Source organism: Cherax quadricarinatus, chromosome 30 (genome assembly GCF_038502225.1).
Source record: "Cherax quadricarinatus isolate ZL_2023a chromosome 30, ASM3850222v1, whole genome shotgun sequence".
Classification (NCBI taxonomy): domain Eukaryota; kingdom Metazoa; phylum Arthropoda; class Malacostraca; order Decapoda; family Parastacidae; genus Cherax; species Cherax quadricarinatus.
Window position 1 is genome coordinate 16,524,315 of NC_091321.1, and position 17,500 is coordinate 16,541,814.

At 43.3% G+C, this 17,500-nt stretch overlaps 1 protein-coding gene across 2 annotated transcripts in view; it reads right to left on the reverse strand.

Annotated features, from left to right (window-relative positions):
* The window catches only part of LOC128692693 (uncharacterized), a 62,066-nt gene that overhangs the window by 1,167 nt on the left and 43,399 nt on the right, over nucleotides 1-17,500 (reverse strand). For both annotated transcript variants that reach the window (XM_053781994.1, XM_053781995.2), the window contains exons 3-10: nucleotides 8,114-8,313; nucleotides 5,880-6,057; nucleotides 5,402-5,518; nucleotides 4,660-4,986; nucleotides 3,141-3,311; nucleotides 1,565-1,787; nucleotides 742-1,016; nucleotides 1-307 (exon numbers count right to left, since the gene is read on the reverse strand). The exon at nucleotides 1-307 is cut by the window's left edge and continues 1,167 nt beyond it. In XM_053781994.1, the coding sequence (XP_053637969.1) occupies nucleotides 80-307; nucleotides 742-1,016; nucleotides 1,565-1,787; nucleotides 3,141-3,311; nucleotides 4,660-4,986; nucleotides 5,402-5,518; nucleotides 5,880-6,057; nucleotides 8,114-8,313 (1,719 nt within the window). In that variant the 3' untranslated portion in view covers nucleotides 1-79. The remainder of the gene's footprint in view (nucleotides 308-741; nucleotides 1,017-1,564; nucleotides 1,788-3,140; nucleotides 3,312-4,659; nucleotides 4,987-5,401; nucleotides 5,519-5,879; nucleotides 6,058-8,113; nucleotides 8,314-17,500) is intronic.

A 17,500-nucleotide genomic window follows, 5' to 3' on the forward strand; every position in this document is an offset into this window, starting at 1 on the left:
ACATCCTTTTCGATCTTTAATTCATGTTCATTCCCTCATATCTCTCCTTATTGATCTTAATGTAACCCCACTGCATCAGTCAGTAGTCTTGCAACATCCTCATCATACGGGCTTGTTCCTGGGGTTCGAACTGGCTTGCCACCGACCTGACGCCCCGCTCCGTCAGCGTCCAGGCCTTGTTGACCACGTAGTTCTTGAGGCAGAAGTAAGGAGAGAGCACCTCCTCCACGACAGTGTCGTCAACACGACCCAAGGAACTCAGTCTCGTCACCTCCCGGATAGACGCTACTCCACTCTCTCCTGGTGCCTGCAAGAGAAATGACACTTGGTCATGTCTACAGGACGGGGGGTTGGAGGAGGTCAGGACAGTCATGTCTACAGTAGGAGGCAGTTACAGTTAAATTTACAGAGGATGCAGTCATGTCTATAGGAGGGGAGGAGGAGGTCAAGATTGTCATTTCCTTCGTAGGAGACAGTTAGTCAAATTTACACGAGGAGGAGGTGAGAGATAGTCAAGTCTACAGTCAACTCTCATGGTGTATATACCAAGAGGTGTGTATCTCTCAGCGTGTATATACTGAGAGGTGCATATCTACTGATGTATATACACCTTGAGTTTACTTTGATCCCTCTTTTACTTCTTAAAGTATTCTTGTCTGGTATTCAGGTGAAATGCAGACTAAATGACCCCCGTGCTGCTGATAAGCTTAAAGCCTAACAAACTAACCCACCAGCACCCACCTTGCCAATGATACTGATAAACACTGGACGGATGAACTCCAGCACCATATCAACGAAGGTCTTGGCATCGTGTTTCTCCAGAACCTGTGGCTTCTGTGGCCGCTTCAGTGCCTGCGGCTTGGGGCGTGACACTTTCTGCGGGCGAGAGGGAGTAAATAGCAGGTTAAGGATGCTGCCTACGCTTGAAGAAGACGCTGAAGGGGTTGCCAGGGTGCTGCTGACGGCGGGGGCTTGGGTAGGCTGAGGTGGTGGTGGTGGTTTGCTTGGTGCATTACCTAAAACAATGAAATTTACCATTATTCCAGATTGTAATGTTCTTTTATTTCGTTTACGTTGTAGTTTTGTCGGGATTACGTTAAAAGTTTTATCCTTTATTATAATGATGTTTGATTTGGATTAAACATCACTATAATGTAAATTAAACATAACTACATTTAATATGAATTATAAATAAGTTAAATTAGGATTATAATAATGACATTTACTATGGATTATATTCTAAATATTCAGTAAAACTAATTACCTCAAGACTAATTGCTAACAAGGACTAATTGTAGTGTTTTAATTATATTACTACTACTATTACTGTTACTACTAATTAAGTGTAATTAAAAAAATATGTTTTTAACACAGCGGCTCTCTCCCACCAAGGCAGAGTGACCCAAAGAAGAAAACGCATTCACCAACATTAAATACGGTCACACGAGCCTGCTGGATGCTACATGTATTTAATTATATAATTATTATTATTATCGTTATTGTTATTATATTATTACTATTATTAAAATAATAATAAGATGAAGAGGTAAAATGCGTGACTAACCGGGTAAGGAAGAGAGGTAGTTGCCCATGTAATATCTGAGGAACTGGAGGATCATAGTGGTGATGGGGGAGGAAGCAGAACCTGCTGCTGCCCCTGCAGACGAGGACGGTCTGGGCGTGGTCTTGGGCACAGGAGCAGGCTTCGAGCTCGCTTCAGACCAGTGGGAGGAAGGCTTACTGCTGCTGCTGCTAATGGAGTTTACACTCTGGGACGGAGACTGTACCTGAGAAAGGAATTAGTGATGTCACTCAACTGGTAACGGTGATGTTACTCAGCTGGTAATGGGTGTGGGTAGTTTTATACATTGTGATGTCACTAGTAATGAATGTAGGAAGTCAATAGTTTTTTTTATATGAATGATGTGAGTGGTTCTGGTGGATGATGTTGGTGAGTGATTTTGGTGGGTCTGGTGGGTGATAGTGGGTTTGGTGTTGGTGGGTCTGGTGGGTGGGTGTGGTTGGTGGTGCTGGTGGGTCTGGTGGGTGGGTGTGGTTGGTGGTGTTGGTGGGTCTGGTGGGTGGGTGTGGTTGGTGGTGTTGGTGGGTCTGGTGGGTGATAGTGGATTTGGTGTTGGTGGGTCTGGTGGCTGGGTGTGGTTGGTGGTGCTGGTGGGTCTGGTGGGTGGGTGTGGTTGGTGGTGCTGGTGGGTCTGGTGGGTGGGTGTGGTTGGTGGTGCTGGTGGGTCTGGTGGGTGGGTGTAGTTGGTGGTGCTGGTGGGTCTGGTGGTTGGTGGTGTTGGTGGGTCTGTTGGGTGGGTGTGGTTGGTGGTGTTGGTGGGTCTGGTGGGTGATAGTGGGTTTGGTGTTGGTGGGTCTGGTGGGTGGGTGTGGTTGGTGGTGTTGGTGGGTCTGGTGGGTGGGTGTGGTTGGTGGTGTTGGTGGGTCTGGTGGGTGATGGTGGGTTTGGTGTTGGTGGGTCTGGTGGCTGGGTGTGGTTGGTGGTGCTGGTGGGTCTGGTGGATGGGTGTGGTTGGTGGTGCTGGTGGGTCTGGTGGGTGGGTGTGGTTGGTGGTGCTGGTGGGTCTGGTGGTTGGTGGTGTTGGTGGGTCTGGTGGGTGGGTGTGGTTGGTGGGTCTGGTGGGTGATAGTGGGTTTGGTGTTGGTGGGTCTGGTGGGTGGGTGTGGTTGGTGGTGCTGGTGGGTCTGGTGGGTGGGTGTGGTTGGTGGTGCTGGTGGGTCTGGTGGGTGGGTGTGGTTGGTGGTGCTGGTGGGTCTGGCGGGTGGGTGTGGTTGGTGGTGCTGGTGGGTCTGGTGGGTGGGTGTGGTTGGTGGTGCTGGTGGGTCTGATGGCTTGTAATGTGATGTCCACTAGTGATTTACGTTAAGGCTCACCTGAACTACGTTAAACTCACCAAGATTAGGCAAAACTCTCCTGAACAATACATGAATTCTCCTGAGCAATATAAATCTCCTAAGCAATATAAGAACTCTCCTGAACAATATAAGAACTCCTGAACAATATAAGAACTCTCCTGAACAATATAAGAACTCTCCTGATCAATATAAGAATTCTCCTGAGCAATATAAGAAGACTCCTGAGCAGTATAATAACTCACTTGTTTAGTGTAAAGTCTCACCTGCGCCAGGTAGGGACCCATGGCCTGGGTGATGAAAGCAGTGATGGCCGAGGACGGGTCAGGGGCAGCATACATCTGCATCACCAGGGGAACGATCTGTCTGATTACGTCAGCATATTGTCTGGTGGTCGGAGACCCCTCCAGCAGACCTACCAGACCGTTCACCACACTCTGTGGAGGCGGGTAATACTTCTACACTCAGTGGAACTAAGACCTTGGATCTAGAGCCCTCCACCAGCGTCGAGTTGTTAAAAAATAGTAATAATTAAAATATGTGTATCAGGCAGTGCTTCCAGAGGGCATAACTCAGAAGGGTGAGGGGCTCTTAATCTAAGATAGTGGACCTGTGCTCCAATTCTTTGAATTAAGCCTGAATGCCTTCCACCCCCAGGTGTTGCATGATCCCTACGGGTTCAGCGCTCCCCCATGAATGAAATAATAATGAAGAAGGGTTGCTGAGGTGGTTGGGGCATGCAGCGAGAGACTGGAGAGAAACTGGTTGAGGATGATGATAATAAATAATAATATATTTATTTCTACAAGTACATGTGCAAGGTATACAGGCCTAGCTGACATCAATGACATACTACTATGTAGAAAGCCGCTTGTTATGCAGAGCATTTCGGGGAAATTAGGTCAGTTTTGTCCCAAGATGCGACCCACACCAGTCGACTAACACCCAGGTATCCATTATTACTGATGGGTGAACACAGACAACCGGTGTAAGGAAACACGCCCAATGTTTCCACCCCTACGCCGGGAATCGAACCCGGGCCCTCACCATGTAAATCTGGGGTGGGATAGTCCCGGGAACGGTTTGAAGGAGGGGGTACAAGAGACTTTGAGTTTTAAGTGCTTGAGCATCCAGCAATGCGAGTTCATGGAAGCAAGCGGTTTTTATTTGACGTGCTGTTGGAGTGAGAGCAGGGTAACTTTTATGAAAAAAATTCAGGGAAATCAGTTAGCGGGACTTTATTTAGTCGTGGAGGTTGTAAGTAAAGTGCCTGCACTCTGAAGGAAGGGTGGGGATGTTGTAGTCAGAGGTATAGCGCCTGCACTCTGAAGGAAGGATGGGGATGTTGTAGTCAGAGGTATAGCGCCTGCACTCTGAAGGAAGGGTGAGGATGTTGTAGTCAGAGGTACAGCACCTGCACTCTGAAGGAAGGGTGAGGATGTTGTAGTCAGAGGTACAGCACCTGGAAGGAAGGGTGGGGATGTTGTAGTCAGAGGTACAGCGCCTGCACTCTGAAGGAAGGGTGGGGATGTTGTAGTCAGAGGTATAGCGCCTGCACTCTGAAGGAAGGGTGAGGATGTTGTAGTCAGAGGGAAAGACGGCGATCGAATGAATGTTGGTGAATGTGTTTTCTTCTCTGGGTCAAATCTGCCCTGAAGGTAGACGACCGCTGAATAAAAACTTAATAACAATTATTATTATTATTTTACTTTTAACTTAATAATTATTATAATTATTATTGTTGTTTTTATTAATTATTATTAGTAATAATATTATAATCCTCACCTCTATAGTCGACGGTCCAGAGGTGTGAGAGGAAACAGCTCTGGCCTCCTCTAACAAGTTGACGAACCTCTCCTGGAGGCTCTTTTTGTCTTCTAAATTCTTGTCCTCCACGTCCCAAGCATCCTGCCATGCCTCCTCTAGCAAGCTGGCAAACCTCTTGTGGAGGTCCTCCGTGCCCTCCGCGCTCCAAGCACCCTGCCACGCCTCCTGCAGTGGCTGCTCCCTGCGTGTTCTTAAGAAAGATGAGAAGGCGCCGTCTTGTTTGAAGAGGCTGTATGTGGTGAACTCCATGTAGCACTGACCCATGGAGATCTCGTCGTTGTACGTCTGGGTAGGAGACATGGACAGAGCAGTTACCACTGGGCGGAGATATATGGGCATAGCAGTGACCAGTGGACGTGGAGACATGGCCATGTCACTGACTAGCGGATAGAAAGACACTGGCATAGTTACTAGCAGACAAACATAGTCATAGCAATGGTCAGCAGTTATTTTATATACTGGTTGGTAATAGGGCTGTCAGAATACAAGTATTCACTGAAAAGATGACTGACAAGTGAAATGTGATGGCTGTGCCTCTGAAGAAGTGAGTACTGTATCTCACCTACAGCACACACTTTACTACAAAACAAAACATTACCCATCTTTCAAAGTGCACTTTGAGCTCTGTCTGACTACATAAGACAGTGTTGAACAAACTGAAATTCAAACTACAAACGAACTAAAGCACACACACACTAACCTTCACCAGGCCCTGCACTTTACCAGGCAAAGAAAAAATATCAATATTCTGAATCATCTCTCCGATGCTCTTGTAGCCGAAGAAGTGAAGGATGTTTGTCAGCCATGATCCTTCATCCTGAGACAGAGATAATACAGGTTAATTATATCACCTGGGGTTTACATACACCCATGACACACTCACACACACACTCCTGATACCCCTCACACACTGGCCCGTGAGTTGTAGGACTCACCCGACATGGGTTCAAATCCCACCCGTTCCATGATTTGTTTACAATACTGTTATTACGATTTCGTGAGTCATGATGGCGGCTTTGAGGGGACCTGAGCTAGAGCACGCCACGGCCACGCTCGTGTGGGATTCATTTGTAAAAAACCTGCATTTGTAGTCACAGTGGTGTCCCTAACCTCCCTATGGTGTACAGAAATATACCTAGCTAGATGATTTATTTACCCTCATACACACATGCACTCACCTGAGAGGCAGGCTTGGCAGCTCCTTGTATTTCGTTGTTATGAATGGAGCTCTGGTCGGTGACAGTGTCTATCTTACGCTGTATTACCGTCTGTTGCACCGACGACGCCCGACCTGACGTCGCCGCGGACGCTGACGACCCCAACGATGATGTAGCAACCGACGCCTCTTTTTCACACCTGTAAATAAAATCTCCGTCATCATACATTCTTGTCGATGTTTTGCTTCTAAAATGGCTATATAAAGTTTTAAAATTATAACAAACTCCACCAATAATATATCTTGAGTAATCCATGAACGGAAAAATATTCGTAAAATTTGTAATTGTTATTATTATTAAAATATATGTAAGAATCATATAGCAACATGTTATAATTATGATACTTAAATATATAATTGAATGCAACTGTCCTGAGGTGGTAATCCTATATTAGATTTCCTCCTCCTCGTTTCTTTCCTTTCCTCATCCTATTTCGAGAAAGAATAAAGAATATCGTAACTGGAACAGTACACAAATAACCCGCACACAGGAGAGACAAGTTTGTGACAACGTTTCGGTCCGTCTTGGATCATTAACTAGCCACACACCAGTTTCTTCCTCCTATGTGGGCTATATTACTTATCCATTTTAGACCATGTTCCAGAACAAAATATCCTTAGATTATTTCCCATCTTCCCTGGCTTAGCGTTTACCCAGAGACCATAAATTCGTTTTCTGTTGTCGACCCTGAAAACTGGTCAGGAATTTTGGTTAGCCGGCTACCGCAATACGGTCAGAGAAAGCCGGACTTGGGATTTCTAGGTGATACTAGTAGTACAGCTATCAGCTGAATGAAGACATTTCTAGTTGACACTATTAGTGTATATTTCTAGGTGACCTGCACGGTTGGTGGTCATTTTGAAGCATTATTGCCACAATGGTAGCGCTTTCGGCTCACAATTGAAAGATGCGAGTTCAGTACTCGACCAGGAGGAATGTTTGGGCAAATCTCTTACCACTTGCCGTTCCTGTTTACCTAGTGGTAAAGTAGATACCTAGGAGTTAGTCGGCTGCTATATGAGGATCTATGAGCCCCAGCAGAAATATACCACACTGCTTGGCTTCTTAGATTATCCGTGGTTATTAACCCTTAATAAAGTTTTCCTTTTCGTTCTTCTTCCTCTTCTTATTGTTCAAGTATTGTTTAAACGAAGTTGTTTCACAAGGTGTACAAACTCTGTATAGCTCCTAGTATTTCTGATGGAAATACTAGGAGCTATGGATTTCTAGCAGGCATGAGAAGACGTAGAGGAACGTACATGGTTCAGCCAGGGCAACAGGAGACGATAGAACCTGAAGAACCTGGAGGATGTATAAAAACAAAAGAACAAAATAAAAAAAACAGAAGTTCTGAGAGCTGTTGCGGAGGCAATTTAGAGAGCAAGTATAAAACGCTAATCGTAACCAAAAGTTGCATAACAGCGTAAAGAAAATGAATGTGAAAGACCAGGTACTATGACTGAGGAAGGAAGGACTTTTCAAGGCAGACTACAGACTACGACTGAAGAGGAAACACCTATTCAGAATACTGAGACAAAATGTATTTAGAGATTAGAAAGATATGATGCCGGGGAACATTAGAGCCCGGGAAAAGGGGTGAAACGGTAAGACATCAGGTGCATCGAGAACGATCTGAAAGACCAAATGACAGAGACTGATAGAATGGGACGAAGTGTCAAGATGGACAAGGATAACAAGTGGGATCCCCCAACTATCTCACTTGATATCCTTGCAACTTGACAAGTCTCCATAAAAAGAAGATATAGTGATTATAAAAGCATGAAGAACAAGACTTGCGCTGTGGGTTAACCCAACACTTGTTGTGCCTCTGGCAGCAGAGATCAGTACTACTTTTCCTTATGTAAATGGCTTGCCAGAGGGCATCAAATTGTAGTGTCTCCGTATAGAGATGAAGCGAAATAATTGGCACTAATACAAACAGGAGAATAGAGTGTTTCGGGTGAGAATGAGACAGACTGCTGGACTTTAATTTAAATAAGTGCAAGGCCATGCAATTTGGTGAATAAAGAAGACAGGAAACAGAGTACAGATTGAGATGAGAGGAACACAGAAGCCGATATGGCGTTTTGGCAACATATGCTAGGCTAGTAAACTTCATAATAGCCTTAAACTCTTTTTCTTCCACGTCTCCGCCTCCTCTTCCTATTACTACTACCACTACGACTACTACTCACCAGACGGGGGTGTCGGTGTGGGCACTGCAGCAGACGGAAGCGCTGCGCTGGTCTGAGGCCGGCACCCACTGTTGTTTGCCGCAGAGAGTGTAGAAAGAGGCAGTGTGAGCGGGGAGGGCACCACAGGGCAGCTGCTGCCGTGGGTGGTACGCCTGCAGCAGCTGCGGCTGCGTAGTGAACACCTGGTTGAGCGCCAACACCTGCGGCAGGGAGAGGAACAGTGTTGCTTAGGCCGAGTACAGTCACACCACAAAATATATGAAGAAAGAGATTTACGTACAACTGGAAAGTCGTTTTCTGAAGAGGGAAGGTATGGCAAGGAAGTGGCAGAGTACAGAGGGAGTGAGGCAGAGCACAGGTGGAGCAAGGAGGGTATGCAGATGGAGTAAGGTCGGATACAGATGGTGTGAAATCAGGCAAGTAAAGTAACGTTTAAACTGTATTAATAAAAATAGTAGTTGGACTGAGTGGTCTTAATATTTACCCAGCTCCGTGGACTCAGTCGGTGCTAGGATGGAATGGACTTGTTGGTGTCTACACACTGTATTGTGTGGACTAAGTCTTTGACTAGATGGTATCAGCACAAGCACACAATATGTGGAGCTGGGGTGGTGTACCAGTGAGTTACACACCTTGGTACCTGTCCACCTCTTAAGAGTATTGTGTGATGTAATTTTTATATGATCACTGATGATAATATGAAAATTACATCACACATTATGATCACTCTAGTTATCATTTGTGGGTTAATTAACGTACAGTTGCCATACTGGTTGATAGATCAGTCTAGTGTTAACCCTGAACTAGTTATAATTTGTGAATTAACTAACTTATAGTTGTCATGTTAGTTGGTACACTTCTAATGAATAATGTTGTATAGTGTGACTATTGTTTCTCATGCAGACTGTAAATATATGTGTACAAGATGTCTGTATTCAGGTGTATAGGTACATTCGGTATACATTTATGCTAAACCGACATAAATATTTTTCAGTTCTTCAAGAGATTTCGATGCCTAAATGGTGATCAAACCTGCGAAAAAAGTTCACTTATAGAACGGTGTTTAAAATACCTTGTTATGATAAGGTCTTCAGTGGAATGTTTTATTTTCGCATCACTATTCTGGTACTGAAACACTTCTTTAAGAGCTCCTTGAAGGAAGTTTAAATCACTACTATAGTACCGAATTTTCTTGAAGAACTGTGAAGAATGTAATGTTTATGTAGTTTAGATCACTACTTTAGCGTTGATATCACTGAAAGCAACTTTGAAGGATGGAATATTTTCCTCAGTAAAAAAATACATACATAACTCAGCTAATAATAATAAGATAATAGGAATGCTACAAAATATCCTCATATCTTATTAAATAAATAAGTGTAACCAAGAGATAACGGAGATAAAATTAGTATAGACAAAAAACAATAACAACAAAAATCACAGGTGATCCCTCCCAGAAAAATCACAGGTGATTAGCCCCCCTCCCCCCCAAAACAAAAAATTAAGATAGGTGAACACTATGACGATAAATTTTCAGGTATTCAACTAATTCTCCAAAAAGAACACAACAAATTTTCCCCAAATCTTGGATTTACAACATTTTTTTAAACAAAATGGTGTTTTATTTTCGATACATACAACTCGGTGTAAACGAGAAGTGTAAATAAGGATCTCATTTCCCAGCGTCTACTACTTTCTCTAGTCCAAAATTTACAACTTTGTAAAATTACTGTTGACAACACCGTCAATATCGAGCTCCTATATAAAACACTGGGAACAATATATGCCTCAGCAACACACTTGCCCGACAGCCTTGCATAAACTGTCCAGTTTTGGTGCCCATCTTAGAGAAAAGCGAGGCTGGTGAGGGTACAGAGAAGGGCAAGTAAATTCGTGCTGCCGTAATTACAAAATAAACCTTTGGAAGAAAGTACTTTTGGAAAACCAAATATTTGAACATATAAAATTACATTCTGAGACTAAAGATCATGACCAATATTCTAGCAAAGGCGAAAAAAAAATATTGTATTTAAGAATTTTAGAATTTTGTTTAGAAATAGTTGAAGCCATATCAAACTACTAAGGCTGTTCTTCCCTAGGCAACGGAGACAATGCAGATCTCAATCAATCCTCTAAAATAACGAGGGGTTTTGATATACTGAAACACGAAGAGCTATCTTAGGTGAAAAGTGTAAATATTCATACACGCTTTTCAATCGCTTCAGCCAGTTTTTCCATCCAGCAGTTTGACCGGGGGGAGTAGGTTAGGGTAGGAAGATCTAATCTTTACCTAAATAGAATTATAGTTAAAATTGTACTAACATTTCTCAGAAGACAGCTTCCATGTACACACTGAGGTCTTCTGCTGCCTACCTTCTTCGTGTATATGCTCCTCCGTCTGTTCTAATCCTCATTTCCTTGATCCAAATTCTACTTTTCCTCCTTCCTCCACCCGGTTCGGCAACTGAATGAGATACTGACTATATATTTAACATTCCTGCCTTTTCACCTAACCTCCTACCAACCCCTCCGCTCAAACCCCCTGTTGCCCACACCCTCCCACTCCCACCCAGGAAACCCAAGGAGGGACTATACTCTCTTGTAATTGGGAGAAATGGATGAGAAGATGACAGGGGGTTGAGGGAAAGAAGGGTGGAAACGTGGATAGGAATGGAGAGAGAGAGAGAGAGAGAGAGAGAGAGAGAGAGAGAGAGAGAGAGAGAGAGAGAGAGAGAGAGAGAGAACGGGTGGGAAGGGAATTAATAGAAAATCTCCGTAGTCAACCAATTACTTTATTTTTTTCAGCTGTCCTAAGATGAGATCACAAAAAGATTAGAGTCCTGAAACACATCTTGAAGCTAGTTTCCCTTGGATAAGTCCCAAGGTGTGCTATCAAGATACACCTGTGACACATTTCTGACACACCTATGATACATCTGTGATGCCTGTTATACGGCTGTGACCGGTTTCAAGGGCTCGTCTACCCTCGCAGCTCGACCTGCGGCAAATCCATGATTTTGCAAAACAAGTTAATGAGAGCCAGGAGCCGACACTCCAACCTCATCACTACAACTAGATGAATACAAGAATAAGAAATAAGTGATAATAAAGTACAATTAAATCTTAAAACAAAACATAAAAAACTGTCGAGTAATGAAATTGGTGGTGGTGTATTATGCTAGGAAATTCGGAAAACTTTCTAATGATGATAAGAAAGTTTCGCACAACTCAGCAGCCGCTGGCAACCTCAACACAACAATAATGGAACACAAACTGGGCACGAAGAAGCTCAGCTGTAGAGCCTCTGGCTCACAATAGAATTATGAGGGTTGGACGAGATTATTGGGAAAAATCTCCTTACATCTGGGCATAAGTTATAAAATACCAGCAAGCTGCAAAATAAATACACGAAGGCAGAATGGAAATTGCATTAAGATAATGTTTCTCTCGATGACTAAGCTTCTTCAAGTCTATGGTTAGTACCTGGCAAAGCTGGGAATATGTAGGCGGAGTGAGGACCCTAGGAGAGGTGTGGGTGACCTGAGCACGTGAACAACTGTAAAAGTCTAAGTCGAGTAGTTTACCAAGCAAGATTTATGTAGCAAGCTGAAAATTCTTTCACTCCTGTATCTTTATGATGGTGTTAGTGGTGAAGATTGAAGTTGATACTAATGGCTTCTAGTCAAACTCCTTCCAATGGTTGTTGAAACAGAGCTGTGATCTTCTGATTAATTCTCTTAAGACAGACAGTGGTAAAAACTTTCCTGTCCCGGAGACTGCTCACTAATTCCTTGGTTGTGTAGGAAGTGTATCGGGGAACAAGAGGTTGGCTATGGTTCTAGACCGCTGAAAAAGTTCCCTGGAACTGTGTGAAGGTGCCCGTAGTGCAGAATAAAGCTAATCTCTCCTCTCTTCCTGTCCTTTCATTGACTGTTGGCACACGGTGTTGAGAGTAAGAATTATTAGGCCCTGGAGACCGGAAATGAGTACAGTCTCTCGATATTAGTTTAGAGGCGAGGCAAGGAGTTCTGAATCGGCCCCGTGCAAGCACAACTAGGTAAGTACACACACACACTCTCTCTCTCTCTCTCAATACCAACACACTATAAAAGAAGGCTCCAAGGTTAACACTACAGCAGTGGTGGTTGGGCTTCGCCACACTCCCTCAAACCAAGGAAGGAAGTGATACTTCCTCGCACCTCCCTCTTTCCCGCTTCCAGCTCTGGGGTCACACGCTGGGGGTCACACTTCTGGGTTAATGACACTCCAAGCAAGAGTAGGGAAGGAGGTTAAGGCTGCTCAGAGGTTAATGACCCCTAATCAAAAGTTGGGATTGGGGTCACGGCCGTTCAGGGATGAAGGATCATACAAGCACGGCTTAGCAAGATCAAAGATCCTAATTTGGACAGGTTTGCAAAAGTAGGTCAAACGAAGTCAGTAACACGAAAGACAAAACTGGGAAGGAGAGAGAGAGAAAGAAAAGAGAGAGAGAGAGAGAGAGAGAGAGAGAGAGAGAGAGACGGGGATGGGGGAGCCAAAACTCGACCTCTGCAACCACAAGTAGGTGATCATACACTACCTAGCGACCCACCAACTCAGGCAGTAACGATGGTTGAGCGAGTGCGTGAGACAGTGTGATGATGGTTGAGTGGTTGATACAGGCGTAACTAATTACTCACGTAACGAACACCGCTAGAAGTCGGAGACATACGTTATACATATGCAAACTGGCATAATAAAAACGATTGTAGTCATGTAAAGGTCAGTGCGCAAATCAGACCCCAGTTTAAGTTAATACGCATTCAAATTGATCTCAGAGAATATGATTTTTTTTTTTTTTTTTTTTTTTTTTTTTTTTTAGAGATCTGCTCCATAATTCAACACCAAAAGCGCCAAAAATTATGACCCTCGACTCTTCCCCGTCCCCTCGCGCTCAGTAACTAATTATTTTACAATACCTTTATTTCAAAAACGTTTGCAATTCTAATCTAAAAAAAAAAAAAACGTTCCTGTGATAACGGTTACAAGCATGAGCATCAGACACTATTTCAGGTACCTTTGGAAACAAGGAGGAGCGTTACCGTAGTTATATTATTTAAGCTTGTTATTTCTTTTTTTTCTGTTTCCTTGTGTAACTATCACATAGAATAATGTAGCAATACACTGCTGATGTAACTATCACATAGAATAATGAAGCAATACACTGCTGATGTAACTATCACATAGAATAATGTAGCAATACACTGCTGATGTAACTATCACATAGAATAATGTAGCAATACACTGCTGATGTAACTATCACATAGAATAATGTAGCAATACACTGCTGATGTAACTATCACATAGAATAATGAAGCAACACACTGCTGATGTAACTATCACATAGAATAATGAAGCAACACACTGCTGATGTAACTATCACATAGAATAATGTAGCAATACACTACTGATGTAACTATCACATAGAATAATGTAACAATACACTGCTGATGTAACTATCACATAGAATAATGTAGCAATACACTGCTGATGTAACTATCACATAGAATAATGTAGCAATACACTACTGATGTAACTATCACATAGAATAATGAAGCAATACACTGCTGATGTAACTATCACATAGAATAATGAAGCAACACACTGCTGATGTAACTATCACATAGAATAATGTAGCAATACACTGCTGATGTAACTATCACATAGAATAATGTAGCAATACACTGCTGATGTAACTATCACATAGAATAATGTAGCAATACACTACTGATGTAACTATCACATAGAATAATGTAGCAATACACTGCTGATGTAACTATCACATAGAATAATGTAGCAATACACTGCTGATGTAACTATCACATAGAATAATGTAGCAATACACTGCTGATGTAACTATCACATAGAATAATGTAGCAATACACTGCTGATGTAACTATCACATAGAATAATGTAGCAATACACTGCCGATGTATATAATTTTGCTCAATAAAATAAAGTAAATAAAAAGTAATGTCTTCTATGGCTGTAACAATCCTCACTTGATGATGGTCCGCGAAGGACCGAAACTTCGTCTTAAGTTGCTAAGTGTGGTGTTATTTGTAGTTTGATACTCCATCAAAACATTCTAGTACCACACCCAGTTCTACAATCACCACCACAACCACACTATCACACTCTACCACACCACCATACTCACTACCACACTCAGTACTACACCCACTCTAACACACCCACTGCCGCACCCACTACTACACCCACTACCGCACTCACTACTACACCCACTACCGCACCCACTACTACACCCACTACCGCACTCACTACTACACCCACTACCGCACCCGCTACTACACCCACTACCGCACTCACTACTACACCCACTACCGCACCCGCTACTACACCCACTACCGCACTCTACTACACCCACTACCGCACCCGCTACTACACCCACTACCGCACTCACTACTACACCCACTACTGCACCCGCTACTACACCCACTACCGCACCCACTACTACACGCACTACCGCACTCACTACTACACCCACTACCGCACCCGCTACTACACCCACTACCGCACTCACTACTACACCCACTACCGCACCCGCTACTACACCCACTACCGCACCCACTACTACACGCACTACCGCACTCACTACTACACCCACTACCACACTCACTACTACACCCACTACCGCACTCACTACTACACCCACTACCGCACTCACTACTACACCCACTACCGCACTCACTATTACACCCACTACCGCACCCATTCCATTCCCCGCTGAGCCTCGCTCAATCTACTCTCGTGAGTACTGGGAGACGTTGTATTCAACACGACAACTGACATGATAACTGGTTTCTATCAACTTTCTTGATAACTGGTTTCTATCAACTTTCTTGATAACTGGTTTCTATCAACTTTCATGATTACTGGTTTCTATCAACTTTCTTGATTACTGGTTTCTATCAACTTTCTTGATAACTGGTTTCTATCAACTTTCTTGATTACTGGTTTCTATCAACTTTCTTGATAACTGGTTTCTATCAACTTTCTTGATAACTGGTTTCTATCAACTTTCTTGATTACTGGTTTCTATCAACTTTCTTGATAACTGGTTTCTATCAACTTTCTTGATTACTGGTTTCTATCAACTTTCTTGATAACTGGTTTCTATCAACTTTCTTGATAACTGGTTTCTATCAACTTTCATGATTACTGGTTTCTATCAACTTTCATTAAAATGGTTTTTAAATTATTATAAATTTGATCAAACCTGATGTCTTACGGGTGGTTTTCATGGCTGTTTCTAACACAAAGTTTCTAACACGTGGTTCCCAACAAATGGTTTCTGATACAGGATTTCTCATATGAGATTTCTAACCCCCTGGTTTCTCATGTGTGATTTCCAGCATCTAGTTTCTAATACGTGGCTTCTCAAATGTGGTTTCTAACATGTAGTGTTTAATATGTGGTTTTTAATAAGTGGATTATAACACCTGGTTTCTAATAAGTAGTTTATCATATACGATTTTTAATACGTAGTTTTTAATGCGTGGTTTCTAACACCTAGATTTTTAAGTGATCATATGTGGTTTCTAACACCTAGCTTTTAAATGATCATATGTGGTTTCTAACACCTAGTTTTTTAAGTGATCATATGTGATTTCTAACATCTAGTTTTTTAAGTGATCATATGTGGTTTCTAGCACCTAGTTTTAAGTGATCATATGTGGTTTCTAACACCTAGTTTTTTTATTATATGTGGTTTCTAACACCTAGTTTTTAAGTGATCATATGTGGTTTCTAACACCTAATTTTTTAAATGATCATATGTGGTTTCTAACCTAGTTTCTAATACATGATTTCTGGAACTGTTAGTTGTTGTTGTCGTTCTTGTTATTGTCGTTATTTTTACTTTCGTTATTATTGTTACTGTCGTTCTTGTTATTGTCGTTCTTGTTGTTATTGTCGTTCTTGTTGCTATTGTGGTTCTTGCTGTTGTCGTTGTTTCTTTTATGGAAAACAGAGATATTATAATTAACATTTATCATTAACAGCAACATCTCTTCCCCCCCCCTCCCGCCTCCCTCTCACCTCATCTCCACCCGCGTTCTCTTCAGATTCTTTCATGCGCAACTTTTCCATACGCTTATGGGCAGGCGTGGTTGTAGTCGTGGTGTGCGTGCGTGTGCATGCGTCTGGCGCTGCAGCATCTGACCGTGTGCGTTCACCTGACTTTCTCAGGACCATATAAATGCGTTAGTGAGACAGATGTCCAGTGGTGCGTCGCTAGTTGTCTGGGCAACGCATGACACGCATAGCCAGCGAACGCCTGAGAGAGAGAGAGAGAGAGAGAGAGTGACTGGTGAAGATGAGGTTGAACGAAACAAGTTGAGAAGAGAGTTACAGATGGAAGAATGTAGGTCACGCATCCCTCCCCTACCCCCTCTATCTTAACCCTCTCCTCCTCTACCCCCTATCCCCCTCCACTCCTCCCTCTCCCACCATTCTCCTCCCCTCAACCAGTAACTCGTCTTCACCCCTTCTTATCCTTCACATTGAGAGAGAGAGAGAGAGAGATAGAGAGAGAGAGAGAGAGAGATAGAGAGAATCGTAGAAACACATCACTGTCACAAAAAGTAAATAATATACTTAAGTCATCTCCCTACGCTTTACATACATTTTGAACTTCTTAAGTGCACATTCTGAGTGCACAAATACGCCTGAATTTTAATTACTTTAGATGAATAGTTAGCTGTAACTCGTGTGAGTGGCAGCGCGGTGCATTCAATAACTAAGTTGTCGTAAGGGAAGTAAGTGTACACACTTACAAGTTGTGGTAACAGAAGTTGATGTACACAAAGTCTAAGCCATTACAACTCTCAAAGTTGTCAAGGTAAGTCAGTGCCTGGTGCGGTGCCAGGTATTACATTGCTTGGCACTGCATCACCTGGTGACATACACCACCCAGCAGTGCATCACCAGGTGACACCACCCAGCAGTGCATCACCAGGTGTCACACACCACCCAGCAGAGCATCACCAAGTGACACACACCACCCAGCAGTGCATCACCTGGTGACACACACACCACCCAGCAGTGCATCACCAGGTGACACACACCACCCAGCAGTGCATCACCTGGTGACACACCACCCAGCACTGCATCACCAGGTGACAGTGTCACCCAGCAGTGCATCACAAGGTGACACACACCACCCAGCAGTGCATCACCAGGTGACACGCACCACCCAGCAGTGCATCACCAGGTGACACCACCCAGCAGTGCATCACTAGGTGACACACACCACCCAACAGTGCATCACCAGGTGACACCACCAAGCACTGCATCACCTGGTGACACACACCACCCAGCACTGCA